This window comes from Rutilus rutilus (genome assembly GCF_951802725.1).
Source record: "Rutilus rutilus genome assembly, chromosome: 11".
In the NCBI taxonomy this organism is placed as follows: Eukaryota; Metazoa; Chordata; class Actinopteri; order Cypriniformes; family Leuciscidae; genus Rutilus; species Rutilus rutilus.
The window spans coordinates 8,101,414-8,115,145 of record NC_140216.1 but is presented as its reverse complement, the minus strand read 5'-3'; the positions used below and the strand labels follow the sequence as shown (position 1 = coordinate 8,115,145).

Here is a 13,732-nt window from a genome sequence, read left to right as displayed (position 1 = left end):
CGTTATATTAGTTTACACAGAGTTTAAAACAAAATGTATCATGGTTTCCACAAAAATATTAAGCAACACAATGGTTTTCAACATTAATAATATTAAGGAGAGTTTCTTGAGCAACAAATCAGCATATCAGAATGATTTCTTAAAGGAACACTCCACAGTTTTTTGAAATAGGGCTTATTCACCTTCTTTCCTACATTTAGATAGGTGGGCAAATGCATTTTTGTCTCAGTGCATGCATTGTTTTAGTTTGACAGGGTCGGCGCTAGCTTAGCTTAGCATAATGAATGGAATCCTTTGTTGCCAGCTAGCATGTCCTGAGTAAAAGTGATATAAAAAAAATAAAAAAAACACCTAATTACTTCTTGTGGCCTGCGTATTCACTACAAGTACAAATAGCGATGCAGATTAACACTAGGTGATTTCCTATGCAGATATTGACTTGGGACTATATTAGGGGGAAGCACAGGCAAAGCACTGCTACTTGGGTGCAGAGATATCACGCCCAAGTAGCAGTGCTTCGCCTGTGCTTCCCCCTAATATAGTCCTTAATATATGTCAATATCTGCCTAGGAAATCGCCTAGTGTTAATCTGCATCGCTATTTGTACTTGTTGTGAATACGCAGGCCACAAGAAGTAATTAGGTGTTTTTTTATATTTTTTATATCACTTTTACTCAGGACATGCTAGCTGGCAACAAAGGATTCCATTCATTATGCTAAGCTAAGCTAGCGCCGACCCTGTCAAACTAAAACAATGCATGCACTGAGACAAAAATGCATTTGCCCACCTATCTAAATGTAGGAAAGAAGGTGAATAAGCCCTATTTCAAAAAACGGTGGAGTGTTCCTTTAAGGATCATGTGACACTGTAGAGCGCAAAATTAGCTTTGCCATCACATGAATAAATTAAAATATATTTGAATTGAAAACATTTATTTTAAATTGTAATTATATTTCACAATATTACTTTTCCCCCCTGTATTTTTGATTAAATAAATGTAGCCATGTTGAGAATAGGAGACATTAAAAAAAATTATTGTACCGACCCTAAACGTTTGAACAGTAGTTTATGTAAAGATTTGTGTTTGAATGCAGCATGCGTGCAGCTGAGGATAAAGTTTCTTACGGGCCCCTCTCCTGTCTGACAGACTGCTGGGATGTTCTGCTGGTTTCCTCTTGTATGTCTTTGTAACTTTGTCAACATCAGGCTGTTTTCGGGTCATCTCTTCCATAAACACCTGGTAGAAGAAAACAAAAATACTAAGAAACATCTCAGCAATAAACAATGCAATTAATATTAAAAGACTTGAGTGACAGAATATGAACGAATTATTGTGTCTAACTCACCTGGTGCTCTGTGATGAGTGTCTTCAGTTGAGGGATGTCCTGGGGGAGTGGTTCAGTATCACGCTGCACCAGTGTGGTCTCTGCCCACTGTAGCCATGACAACAGCTCCTCCAGTAGCGAAGCATTGTTGAGCAATTCAGCAAGAGCCGTCTCCAAGCGCTGCTCGTGCTGTTTGGCCCATGTCAGCACCTGTACAGCAAACATAATCATAAGCATTTCAGACCTGTCCTATTAGGCTTGACGTTTATTTGTCTAACTAGTGGCCTAGACAGGCTTCTGATGCCACAGTTTTGATTTTTCTCACTTCTCACCTCTTCAAAGCGAGCTCTGATGATGGTGTTCCAGTGTTTGATGGTGGTGATGCAGTCTGGGTGGCACACAGCTAGAATGGCTTCGCCCATGCCAGCAGCTTTATTCACATCCACTCTCTTCTCCTCCACCGTCTGCATGAAATCTCGGTGCGTGTGCAGTAGCGCCTGCAGAGTCTCTACCTCCTCTGGCAGGACGCCACGGAAACGCAAGGTTTGCTCCGCCTCCGACAGCCACTCCAGCAACATCTGAACAGCTGTGCGGAACTCCTCTGCCTGCAGAAAAAGAGAGAAAAAGAGATAGTCAGAAGAAAATATTAACACTGCTCTTGGTTTCGTTCAAAGAACGGTCAGACGTACCTGTTTGAGAGCGTGCTGGAGGCGAGTCTGTTTTATAACGGACAGGGCGCAGACTGTTTCCCAGCGGTTGCTAAGCTCCTGCAGTTGAACTTTGACCCAGGCGGTGTCGTCTCGGCCCGTCTCCATCAGCTCTCGAGCGGACCGCTTCAGAGCCTGCACACTACTGGTCCTTTTCCCCAGCTCCTTCTGGAAGACCTGAGGAACAATAAATACAGCACTACCAGTAAGAAACTGTCCTACTCAGAAATGGCTTTCCTAATAAGAGTCTCATTCTAGCCTCACTGTGTCAATAATGCAGGGTTCATGCACACTAAGATACTAAGGACTTTTCAAACATTATATTTTGGTTTTCAAGGACCACACTAAAAGATCTAATTTATATATATATATATATATATATATATATATAAACAGTGAGGAAAATAAGTATTTGAACACCCTGCTATTTTGCAAGTTCTCCCACTTAGAAATGATGGAGGGGTCTGAAATTGTCATCGTAGGTGCATGTCCACTGTGAGAGACATAATCTAAAAAAAAAAAAATCCAGAAATCACAATGTATGATTTTTTAACTATTTATTTGTTTGATACAGCTTCAAATAAGTATTTGAACACCTGAGAAAATCAATGTTAATATTTGGTACAGTAGCATTTGTTTGCAATTACAGAGGTCAAACATTTCCTGTTGTTTTTCACCAGGTTTGCACACACTGCAGGAGAAATTTTGGCCCACTCCTCCACACAGATCTTCTCTAGATCAGTCAGGTTCCCGGGGTGTCGCTGAGAAACACGGAGTTTGAGCTCCCTCCAAAGATTCTCTATTCGGTTTAGGTCTGGAGACTGGCTAGGCCACGCCAGAACCTTGATATGCTTCTTACAGAGCCACTCCTTGGTTATCCTGGCTGTGTGCTTCGGGTCATTGTCATGTTGGAAGACCCAGCCTCGACCCATCTTCAATGCTCTAACTGAGGGAAGGAGGTTGTTCCCCAAAATCTCGCAATACATGGCCCCGGTCATCCTCTCCTTAATACAGTGCAGTCGCCCTGTCCCATGTGCAGAAAAACACCCCCAAAGCATGATGCTACCACCCCCATGTTTCACAGTAGGGATTGTGTTCTTGGGATGGTACTCATCATTCTTCTTCCTCCAAACACGTTTAGTGGAATTATGACCAAAAAGTTCTATTTTGGTCTCATCTGACCACATGACTTTCTCCCATGACTCCTCTGGATCATCCAAATGGTCATTGGCAAACTTAAGACGGGCCTTGACATGTGCTGGTTTAAGCAGGGGAACCTTCCGTGCCATGCATGATTTCAAACCATGACGTCTTAGTGTATTACCAACAGTAACCTTGGAAACAGTGGTCCCAGCTCTTTTCAGGTCATTGACCAGCTCCTCCCGTGTAGTTCTGGGCTGATTTCTCACCTTTCTTAGGATCATTGAGACCCCACGAGGTGAGATCTTGCATGGAGCCCCAGTCCGAGGGAGATTGACAGTCATGTTTAGCTTCTTCCATTTTCTAATGATTGCTCCAACAGTGGACCTTTTTTCACTCATTTCCCCGTAGCCCTTTCCAGCCTTGTGGAGGTGTACAATTTTGTCTCTAGTGTCTTTGGACAGCTCTTTGGTCTTGGCCATGTTAGTAGTTGGATTCTTACTGATTGTATGGGGTGGACAGGTGTCTTTATGCAGCGAACGACCTCAAACAGGTGCATCTAATTTAGGATAATAAATGGAGTGGAGGTGGACATTTTAAAGGCAGACTAACAGGTCTTTGAGGGTCAGAATTCTAGCTGATAGACAGGTGTTCAAATACTTATTTGCAGCTGTATCATACAAATAAATAGTTAAAAAATCATATATTGTGATTTCTGGATTTTTTTTTTAGATTATGTCTCTCACAGTGGACATGCACCTACGATGACAATTTCAGACCCCTCCATGATTTCCAAGTGGGAGAACTTGCAAAACAGCAGGGTGTTCAAATACTTATTTTCCTCACTGTATATACAGGGTTTAAATTGGGATTTATTATGTGGGGGGGCTCTCCCTAGGGGGGTCCGGGGGTATGCCCCCCCTGGGAATTTTTTTTTCGAAAAATAAACTATTAAATGGCATTTTCTGGAGAGTTTTGTGCAAAAGAAATGGATAAATTGAGTCTTACATAATCTGTGAAAAACTGCAAGGTTAAGAGCATATTTGCATTGTTGTAGTATCAACAGGTATTAGGACATTTAGCATTTACATTACTGTTAATCAGCAGTGGTGGAATGAAACGAAGTACAAATAGCTTACTTCGTTTCTGTAGGCCTAAGTAGAATCAATAGTGCATACATTTGACTTTTACTTCATTACATTTTGCAGTAATTATTATACTTTCTACTCCACTAGATTTCTACAACGTTTCGTTACATTTTCTGATCAGTTTTTCCCCTGCCAAAACAGGGATTGAAAAAAATGTCCTGTTTTCGGTGCTGATGCGGTGGTGACGCGTTCATGTAAGGGTGGCGCTGCCAATAAAGCACCTAAAAGCTGTCAGAAAGAACCGGCAAAAGTAATGATTATGAATATGTAAAATATAGCAAGGAGACATTTTAATTGTTTATTAATAAACAAGTGTTTTCTGTGTCAGTGCCCTGCATAGATGAAGTTGACGATGCTATCCTCGCAATCTTCGCAGTAGTGAACGCGCCAGAGAGAAATGCACATTGCACATGTTTTCTTTCGTTTTGAATTGTCATGTTTAAAAGAAGACCTTCCAAGCTTTCTATATAGATATATTTATCAGGTCTGTCAGGCAAGTAGGCTCCCTTGAGTCCAGTTCACTCGCCGGCGCGTCCGTGTCGTGATTATCTATTGTCTATATACTAGCCTATATTTAAATGAAATATATGAAACATTGATTAAAATTAAGATACAATTAATACAAAACGAAATTAATTTTAAAGAAAGGCTTTGTGCTTTCTGTTTGAGGTCTCAGTGAAAGTTTTAAACAGTCTTTTAGTGCCGCTTTCAGCGCTCACGTCTGTAACATTGTTTTTTCCTCATATGCGAACATGAAAAATAAAATAAAATGAATATGTTATGTTCTGTGGAGAGCCAACCCTTCTTCATCCGGAGGGTAGTTACTGTGGTTTGCAGTGTAATTCACAGAATTACAAAAAAAATATTTCGCCACCTAAAAGTTAAAGATTTTTTGTGTCACGTCTATGGCATGTCATGTGTAGCCTATTTTCCTCATATTAAATATAAAACGCTTGATTACACATTGTATTACCTTGTTATGATATAGTGACCCATACAATGTGCCAAATATATTTTCATTACCTTGTCTTTCAATGCAGGGCACTGTTTATACAACCAACATTGTGCTGAACTTGACTAAATTGATCTGCTGCTGCAGCGCGGCCAGCAGCTCGTGTTTTTTTTTTTTTTCATTGTTTTTTTTTTTTTTTTTCAAGGCAGTAACGTTAGAAGGTTCTGGAACTTTTGCGCGCTTCCACATCCCGTGCAACAATGGATCTCCCAGGAACATTCATTATTGCTGCATACATTTATCCGTGTCGGAGTTTTGAGAAGGAGCCTATAGATGCGCATGGCATGCGCGAGCGGTGAGCGATCATGGTCGACTGACAACGAGATTAAGCAGCTGAACAAGACTACGGCCGTGTCACGATTGTTCTCATCTCAGCTCCGCCGAGACTAAATAGACATGCCATTTCAAAATCTTTCATTTATAATCAGAAATATGTTTTCAAAAGCATCACTTTCATCAAATTTTATGTGATATAATTTCCAATAAGAAACTGACTGCAAACGAGCAGGCTTATGTGCCGGGGCTGAGCCCCGGAGAGCCCCGGCCCAATTTAACCACTGTATATATATATATATATATATAAATGAGATCTTTTAGTGTGGTCCTTGAAAACCAAAATATAATGTTTGAAAAGTCCTTAGTATCTTAGTCTAGTTATATATATATATAAAAAACCAAGATTTCCTAAGAATCACCCCATTAGTACCTTATGAGAATCCATGAGGTTGGAAACGAGATCCAGATCTCCATGGACAGGCTGGTCCTCTGCAAGCTGAGGTTCCACACGATACAGCCAGTCAACAAGTGCCTGGAGAGCCTCAGCGAACTGACCTGAGAACAAGAGGGCTTCCTCCAACTTGTGTTGCCTGAGAAGAAAAACATCTCAAATGATTTATTTCACTTCATTCTACATCTAATCATATTCCAAATGGGTAATTCCAGTCCTTCTCACCTCTCCACGCTCTTTCCACACACCGTGTCCCATTTGTCACGGACCTCGCCCAACAAATGATCCAGTTTTTGTGTGTCTGACGGCAGTGTGGCCTTGTCTCTCATGGCCTTCCCAGAGCGCACTGTGGTGTCATACACTGGCTGCTTGGAGCCAAGAGACTTCTGGAAATCCTAAAGTACAGTGATTAAAAGATAGAGGGCATAAGAGATAAGGCTTAAAGTTTTCAGCTTCACAAAACTCTTTAATGCAGCAAATGCTGTACCTTATGTTTGGCCAGTTGGATTTTAATCTTGTCAGGTTCATTAGAGATTTCCAGCTCAGAGTCCAGTCTGCTCTCTGCTTCCTCCAACCAGTCTGTCAGCTTCCTCCAGGCCTCATGAAACTAGACAAGAGAAGATTGCCAACATTAGAGACGGAGAGAGGTATGATCAGAGCAACAGACAGAGTGCAATAAACCAAACAGTACCTGTTTGGCTCTCTTGCGGGCCTCATCGAGGTGGCGTCCTCTGTCTAGTGATCTCTGCACAAGTTTGTCCCAACGGGCCTGTACGCTGAGCAGCAGGTTCTTGATGAGAACCACATCCTGTTTGAGACTGGCAAATCGCAGCTGAGAGCCAGCTTTCTCTAGAGCCAGAACCTGCTCTCTGTGAGTGTTCACCTCATTCACAAACACCTGAAATACAAGACAAGGACTCAAGTTTCCCAAAAGTATTCAATTGTGAAGGTATTATACATAAACAGGAACATCAAAAGCAAAAAATATATATACTACCGGTCAAATGTTTGGGGTCTTTAAGATTTTTTTATGTTTTTGAAAGTGCCATTTATTTCAGATATAAATATTGAACAAACAAAACTAACAAGTAAACCACATTTTGTACCAACCTTGTGCTCATCTATCTGGAACAGGACAGTGTCGAGAATGAGACTGGGTGGCTGAGCCATGTTGAGAGTCTGCTCTGCCTGTGTCAGCCAGTTTATGGTGTCCTGCAGGGAGGATTGGAATCCTGTCGCCAATGAGACAGCTTCCTCCAGTTTACCCTGTGAAAAGAGATGGACACAGAGACAGAACTATTAGGATTGGAAGGCAGAATAAGATATTTCATGAACCTGTTAATAAATTAAAGAAACCGCTTTTTAAACATGAATGTAAGGTCATAAATCAGTCTTTGGTTCCCTCACCCTTCTGTCATCCATTTTGGCATTGAAACTGGCCCACTTGTTCTGTAGCATGGCCAGGTTCTGTTGGGTCTGGGTGGTACCAGGTCCAGCATCCTCCCCTCCTCTGGCCAGAAGAATGGACTCTCCCTTATCCAGCAGTCGATGATACTGCTCACCCCTGTGGGTCAACTGAGCCTGGAGCTCCTATAAACGGGACAGAGGAAGTTAAGTTGATTAGTCAACAAACATTGTCATTGTTAACTAAAACTATTTTCATTAATTAAAATAAAGCTGAAATAAAATAAAATGAAAAACTTAAATATTGTTGCCTTGGTAACTAATTGAAATAAAAATAAATTAATAGAGATTGAAATAGAGATTAAAAAAAATAAAAAACTAATAAAAATGGCAAAAGCAAATGCAGTATTTAACATGTTATGTACATTTTTTGTGATTTCTTGTTATTTCCCAAGAATGCTGATTTTATAAATGAATGAATAAATAAATAAATAAAAATGTAAAACTGTTTCCTATCATTTGAAATTGTTATAAGAAGTTGTATGTTTGAGGGTGGTTTGATCTCACTATCTCGGACTAGAGGTGAACTCATTTAGCGTACCATGTGTTGCTGCAGCTGCTCTCTGGCAGTCTCAGGCAGGCCACCTGTGGGTTTGGCAGCGGACAGCTGACTCTCTGTGCGTCTGAGCCACTGCAGAAACTCCTCCAACTCTCCATGGAAACCCTCCGCCTGACACAGAAACCATGCAGGGTAAAGACAATGAGCTAATTGATCCGACACCTGTACTACAATATTAAAGAGAACCATTCTCCATGCACAGCAACCCTCCAAACTGCATCCATTTGATTGAATTCAGTTTAACATAATCCACTGAAAACAATGCATTTGTTGTTGCTACAAACAAAATGCTACAAACATATGCAGATGTACTTGTTTTTTATTGGTGCATTCAATTAGATCTCTCTGTATAATGATGTAGTAATATCTAGAGCACCTGTTGCAGGGCAGCTTCCAAAAGCTTCTGCCTCTCATCAGTCTTCAGCAGAAGGTTCTTCCAGCTACGGTTAAGCTCATCCAGCTGGTCTCTCAGGTGGTTGATTTCGTCTCCAGGACTGGACTCCAGCAGCTCAGAGCCCGCTCTGTTCACTGTCTCCACAGTGGCCCGATGGGACAGCACATCGTTTCTTAAAACCTACAAAGGGAGCTTGATTAAAGGAATTTGCTTTAAAAGGGAGATAAAAAAAAAAGAGTTGAGTACATAAAAATGAGGCCCAATTTTTATGGCCCAATGTGACGTACATGATGCTTAGCCAGCTCAATTTCGATGGCCTTGGGGTCAGAGCTGATGGGTCGCTGGGTGTCCAGTGTGGCGTGAGTATGACTGAGCCAAGACTGCAGCTCAGAGAGAGCATGCTGGAACTGACCTAGAGCCAAGAGCGCACCCTCCAGTTTGTGCTGGTAGAGAGAAGACAGAATCAAAACAATCAAGAGTAAGAGCCTTTCATGTCTGCCCTCTAAAATGCAGTAACTACGCAACAATGTTTTCAGAGTTTTTTGAGTGAATTTAAATTAAATTTAGTAGTATTATTTTTATACTCCATTTTACAATTCCAAAACCCAATAATCAGTTTGTAAGAATTGAGAAATTAGAAAATGCTTTCTCAAAATTAACATTTGACTCTCTCTTGAGAAACTAGCATCCCCGAGTCAATCACCTCCCCCATGTTGTCTCTCTCTCACGTTGAGACCACCAGATATTCACCCAAAAATCTATATGGTTTAATGTGAATAATTATCGTATAGTATTATACATGTTTGGTATCATTTGAAATGTCTCAGTGTGACTGGTACAAATGTCTCATTCCCAAAGAAGTAAACCCAAAGGTAATAAAGTTCTTAAGAGTTTAGAGATAACTTGCACACAGGGCGATTCTGTAACTCAGATCAGCCCATAATGTTGAAGGACCTCAAAGACTTCAGCATTATGTATTTTTCTAAATGTCGGGTTTAGCCTACATCTTTTACTCTTTATCTCTGAGCATTTGATGTTATTATATTGATTATCTTTGAACTGATTATGATATTGGCATGATACATTTACCTGACATAATACAATTGTTATATATGATTTTATTCTGACTGACTCTGAAATTGTTTTCCCAAGTGTATTAAATGGATTCGTATATTACCGTCAGATTAGTGACGACTAATATTTGCCAGTAATTCAAGTGTACTTATTTTGCAAAGACAAGGAGTGAATTTCTGTTTAGGACAGCACAAATGCTGCTTGACAAACCTAAATTTGGGGGTGTCTAATTTAATGTTACTTTAGATAAGTGTACGTGGGAAACCACGGCATGGCCAATCCAAAGCTATTATAAGAGAAGTAATGTTGGTCGACTTATATCTGTAGTAGTGGCCATACCTCTGCCTAAGGTAAACATTACGTTAAATTCAAGTCTATGCAATTCCATGGGGGCTATACCAAAAGTATCTTTGATTGTGTAAGCGTGAATGCGACCATCTCAGGTATATAGCCAATTACCTCTGTTTAGTGTTTACCAATCTGACGAGCTTGTGATTGTGAGACCCGCGTTAAACAGAAGGCGTGAGGACCTCAAAGTTCTTCCTACTATGCTTCCTAATATGAACAGGTAAAATCTAAGTAAAGAGTTGAAAAGAATAATCAAATGTGTTGCTACACTATTATATAAATGACCATTAACCAATTTGGCAGTCTAACCTAAATTCGAGGTCGTAATAAAATGGAGTCAGATAAAAGCTTAATTGTAATCAAACTACTTTGCCACCTGCAGAGACCTTCACCCGTTCTATCGGAAACCGCAACTGGACAGATTTAGATGGGCTTACAAGTTCAATATTGTATTATTAATAATACAATTATTAATAACAACAATTTAAGAATTAAATAATAATTCATTAGCTTAACTGTAGGCTGTTTTAAGGAGCATTTGGAGCATTAAACTGAGGTCATGGCTGTGCATTTATCTGCATTTTATAATGCCTCCTCAGAGTCTGAATAATCTGTTTTTGTAATTTATTAGTAAACGCAAAAGTTGTCAGAGATAAGAAAACTGTCTCTATTTCCTCACCTGTCTGATTGTGATTTTGTCCACCAGGTTGTCCCACAGGTGGCGTAGCTCAGTGAGAGGCTCTTGAATCATGTCTCGGTCTGTTTGGTCGCTCACTTTCCTGAGCAGCAGCTCTCCTTGGTGACTAAGCTTCTCCATGTCAATCTGCTGCTGGTACACCTCAACTTTATATTGCTGTGTCATGTACAAAGAAAAAGGGTCAATCCTTTTCTCAAAGCAATTTGAGAGATAAGAGTAGATACGGTCCGATTCAAACCTTGAGCTCCTCTATCTGTTGTTTGACAGTGCTGAGGTCTGTCCCCACAGCTGGCATGTCACACAATTTGATGACAGCGTTGTCCAAGTAGTCAAACATGCCCTGATGAGACAAAGTGATGAATGTGAACACACAGTAAGCTTGACCAATCAGGGCAGATTTTGCTGTACCAACAGAGAAATAATAACCTGAAGAGCATCCTGGTACTGCACAGAGTCAGTCATGGCCTCTTCAAGTCTCTCCATTCTCTCTCTCCACGTGCGGTTCAAACCTTCCCAGGCGGCATTCATCTGTGTGTCAAATCAGCATGGAGATATTTTGTTTAAATTTGAGTGAAGAGGGGCATTCCCCACATGTCTTATTATCCTTCTACCCTCTTACCTCATCAATGGTTTTCTTGACCTCTGGTTTCTCTGTCTCTCCACAGGCAAAGATGAGGTCAGCTCCAAGAGTTTGTACGATCTCCAGCTCTTCCCTCAGCCCATCTGTCTCTGCCTTAATGGCCTGAGTGTGAGATAAAAACATCATGATCTCATTCTCTTGAGATCTTTGTCTTGAGACAACATTATGTAGTTCGATCTACTCAAGGACTGTTTTATAAAACTGGACACATTATAACACTCATTTTGGGTTATAAGTAAGGATGAGTTCAAATGGTTGACTAGTCATCCATCTAATACCAGTGGTTCTTTTCCTTTATAGCTGCTTGTTTTCAAACTTTTTTTTTATTAACAGAAACTGTGAGTATTGATATATTAAATTAACCACGATTCATTGTGTGATTTCAGAAGTTCCAATAATTTTTTCTTCAATTAAAAACAACAGTTCAACAAAAAAAAAAGAAAAAAAAAAAAGTTTTTTTACTAAACAAGATTTTACTAAAATACAAAAACATATTTCATTTTTGTACATCCTTGTGAAAACTGAATTTAACCTAAGAAAAAGACATCCATCTCTTTTGTTGGACTGACCTCTGCTGCCTCTATTTGTTGTTTTATGAGTGAGGGATCCACCCCAGGGTCCTCCAGCTCTTTCACAATGTCCTGAGAGTCACGGAGCGTGCTCAGCAGAGCGCCCATGTCAGCCCAGAACTTTCCGGCCAGATCTAAAACATCCTGAAGTTTACCTTCTCTTTCCTCCGCCCTCTGCCTGATTTCATCCCACAGAGAGCGCAGCCGCAAGAGTCGTGAACGCACCGCTGAGGATGGGAACAAAATGCAGATTTACCAAAACACATATTTCATACAGCCATATAGCATAATTTCAGATCAAAGATCTTTACCCTGTGCGGCAGGATCATCGTGTGGGGCTCGGCTGATGAGCTCTTCTCCTCGGGCACACAGGGCGCTGAAAGACGGCAGGAGTTTGTCCAGCTCTAGTCCTGTAGCCCGGTGCTCTGTCAGTTGTTCCCGGATCTTTTCCACCTCAGCGGCCACTGGAGGGGGAAGACGCAAGCGCTGAACTGCCCCTTCCAGAGTCTCCAACAGAGGGTCCATTTTATCATGGAACTGAATGGAGAGAAAGAAGATGAAAATCAAAACAAATACAGCACATTAAAGTAACTGGAGAAGGACCAGGCATATGGAGGAGGGGAAGATTTATCCCAGCCACATGCAAAAGGGCAGAGGAAGTTGAAGCTAAATAAGAAATACAAGTACTGAAAAGTGTATGCTTCTGTTCTTAAAGTGGGAAAAAAATGATCACTTTTTTTTTTTTCTTAAAATTGAGCATGGTTGTAGGGACTGGAAGGAGGTGTCAAAAATCTATTATTCCAAGGCAAAATATACAGTATATGATTATGTGTAGAAAAAGAAATAAGGAATCAAAATGTCTATTTAACATTTGCCCATCTTCTTGTACTTGTCTTATACTAACAAGACACTGCCTTTAGGTCAACTGATGTAAAATAAAACTAGTCCATATTACACACCTGTTTAATCAGAATTATATAAAGTTTTTTTAGGATGTTTTAACAATTACTGAAAATCCCTGATTCTCAATCCAATACACACGTTATATCAGAGTTTAAATCAGCAGGTGATGGTGTTCTTACCTCTACCAGCTGAGGGTGATGCAGAGTGCAGTGATGATGGAGTGATGGACACACACAGCACATCCACAAACATGAGTGATGGGCGGACGGATGGACCAAACGGACATGGGAGGGAGAGGTGGAGGGAATAGGCAAGGGGAGATTTGCAAGCAGGAATGGGGGAAGTTTAGGGGATACAGGAATGGAAAGGAGAGGGTGACAGGATATGGGGCACAGGGGTGGGACAGGTGGAGTCACAGTACAGTGGAGTTTGAAGGGATGGAGGTGGAGAAACAGTACAATGCATTAATTCAACAGCATGCAACAGGCCAGCAGGAAGAATCAATATCAAACATTCAGCCAAAATGCAGCTGATGTCAGAAATGTTATTTACAACAACAAAAAATGGACTTAGTGTGAAACAATGGTTAATTAAAAGTGATGTGTCATTTAAAATAGCTTAAATGAACTAAATGTGCTAGAAAATATGATGATGACAAAATTTGTTGATACCGTGCTGTATAATGCTGAACTGTGAGCTGTAACTCTTAAATAGTTGACAAGCTGGGCAGCAGTCCAAAGTAAGCATGCTAACATTTTGGAGCAAATACCTGGACAGATTGTGACACTGCTTCATCCAGTGCTGTGGCTCTACTTTTGACGTCTTCTTTGATTCTGATGTAACGTCTCTCTGCTTCATTAAAACGTTGTCTCACTGTTGCTCCTTCCTGGGCACTCAATTCTGCCAGCTGTGGGCCGATCTTTAGCAGTTTGTCTATGTGTGGCTTGTGCTCAGAGATGGACTCTCTCAGAAGCTAGACAGAAAAACATATGAAACATGTCATGTGTCAGTTTTGAGCGTCTTA

The 13,732-nt window shown here is 40.6% G+C and overlaps 1 protein-coding gene across 19 annotated transcripts in view; it reads right to left on the bottom strand.

Annotated features, from left to right (window-relative positions):
• Positions 1–13,732, bottom strand: part of macf1a (microtubule actin crosslinking factor 1a) — a 170,397-nt gene that overhangs the window by 12,268 nt on the left and 144,397 nt on the right. For all 19 annotated transcript variants that reach the window (XM_084424338.1, XM_084424339.1, XM_084424344.1 and 16 more), the window contains 20 exons: positions 13,478–13,681; positions 12,117–12,342; positions 11,806–12,032; positions 11,216–11,338; positions 11,023–11,124; positions 10,835–10,936; positions 10,579–10,752; positions 8,765–8,920; positions 8,460–8,657; positions 8,066–8,194; positions 7,468–7,650; positions 7,171–7,326; positions 6,752–6,958; positions 6,548–6,667; positions 6,286–6,455; positions 6,040–6,199; positions 2,016–2,210; positions 1,659–1,931; positions 1,348–1,536; positions 1,127–1,238 (listed from right to left, as the gene is read on the bottom strand). In XM_084424338.1, the coding sequence (XP_084280464.1) occupies positions 1,127–1,238; positions 1,348–1,536; positions 1,659–1,931; positions 2,016–2,210; positions 6,040–6,199; positions 6,286–6,455; positions 6,548–6,667; positions 6,752–6,958; positions 7,171–7,326; positions 7,468–7,650; positions 8,066–8,194; positions 8,460–8,657; positions 8,765–8,920; positions 10,579–10,752; positions 10,835–10,936; positions 11,023–11,124; positions 11,216–11,338; positions 11,806–12,032; positions 12,117–12,342; positions 13,478–13,681 (3,406 nt within the window). The remainder of the gene's footprint in view (positions 1–1,126; positions 1,239–1,347; positions 1,537–1,658; positions 1,932–2,015; positions 2,211–6,039; positions 6,200–6,285; positions 6,456–6,547; positions 6,668–6,751; positions 6,959–7,170; positions 7,327–7,467; positions 7,651–8,065; positions 8,195–8,459; positions 8,658–8,764; positions 8,921–10,578; positions 10,753–10,834; positions 10,937–11,022; positions 11,125–11,215; positions 11,339–11,805; positions 12,033–12,116; positions 12,343–13,477; positions 13,682–13,732) is intronic.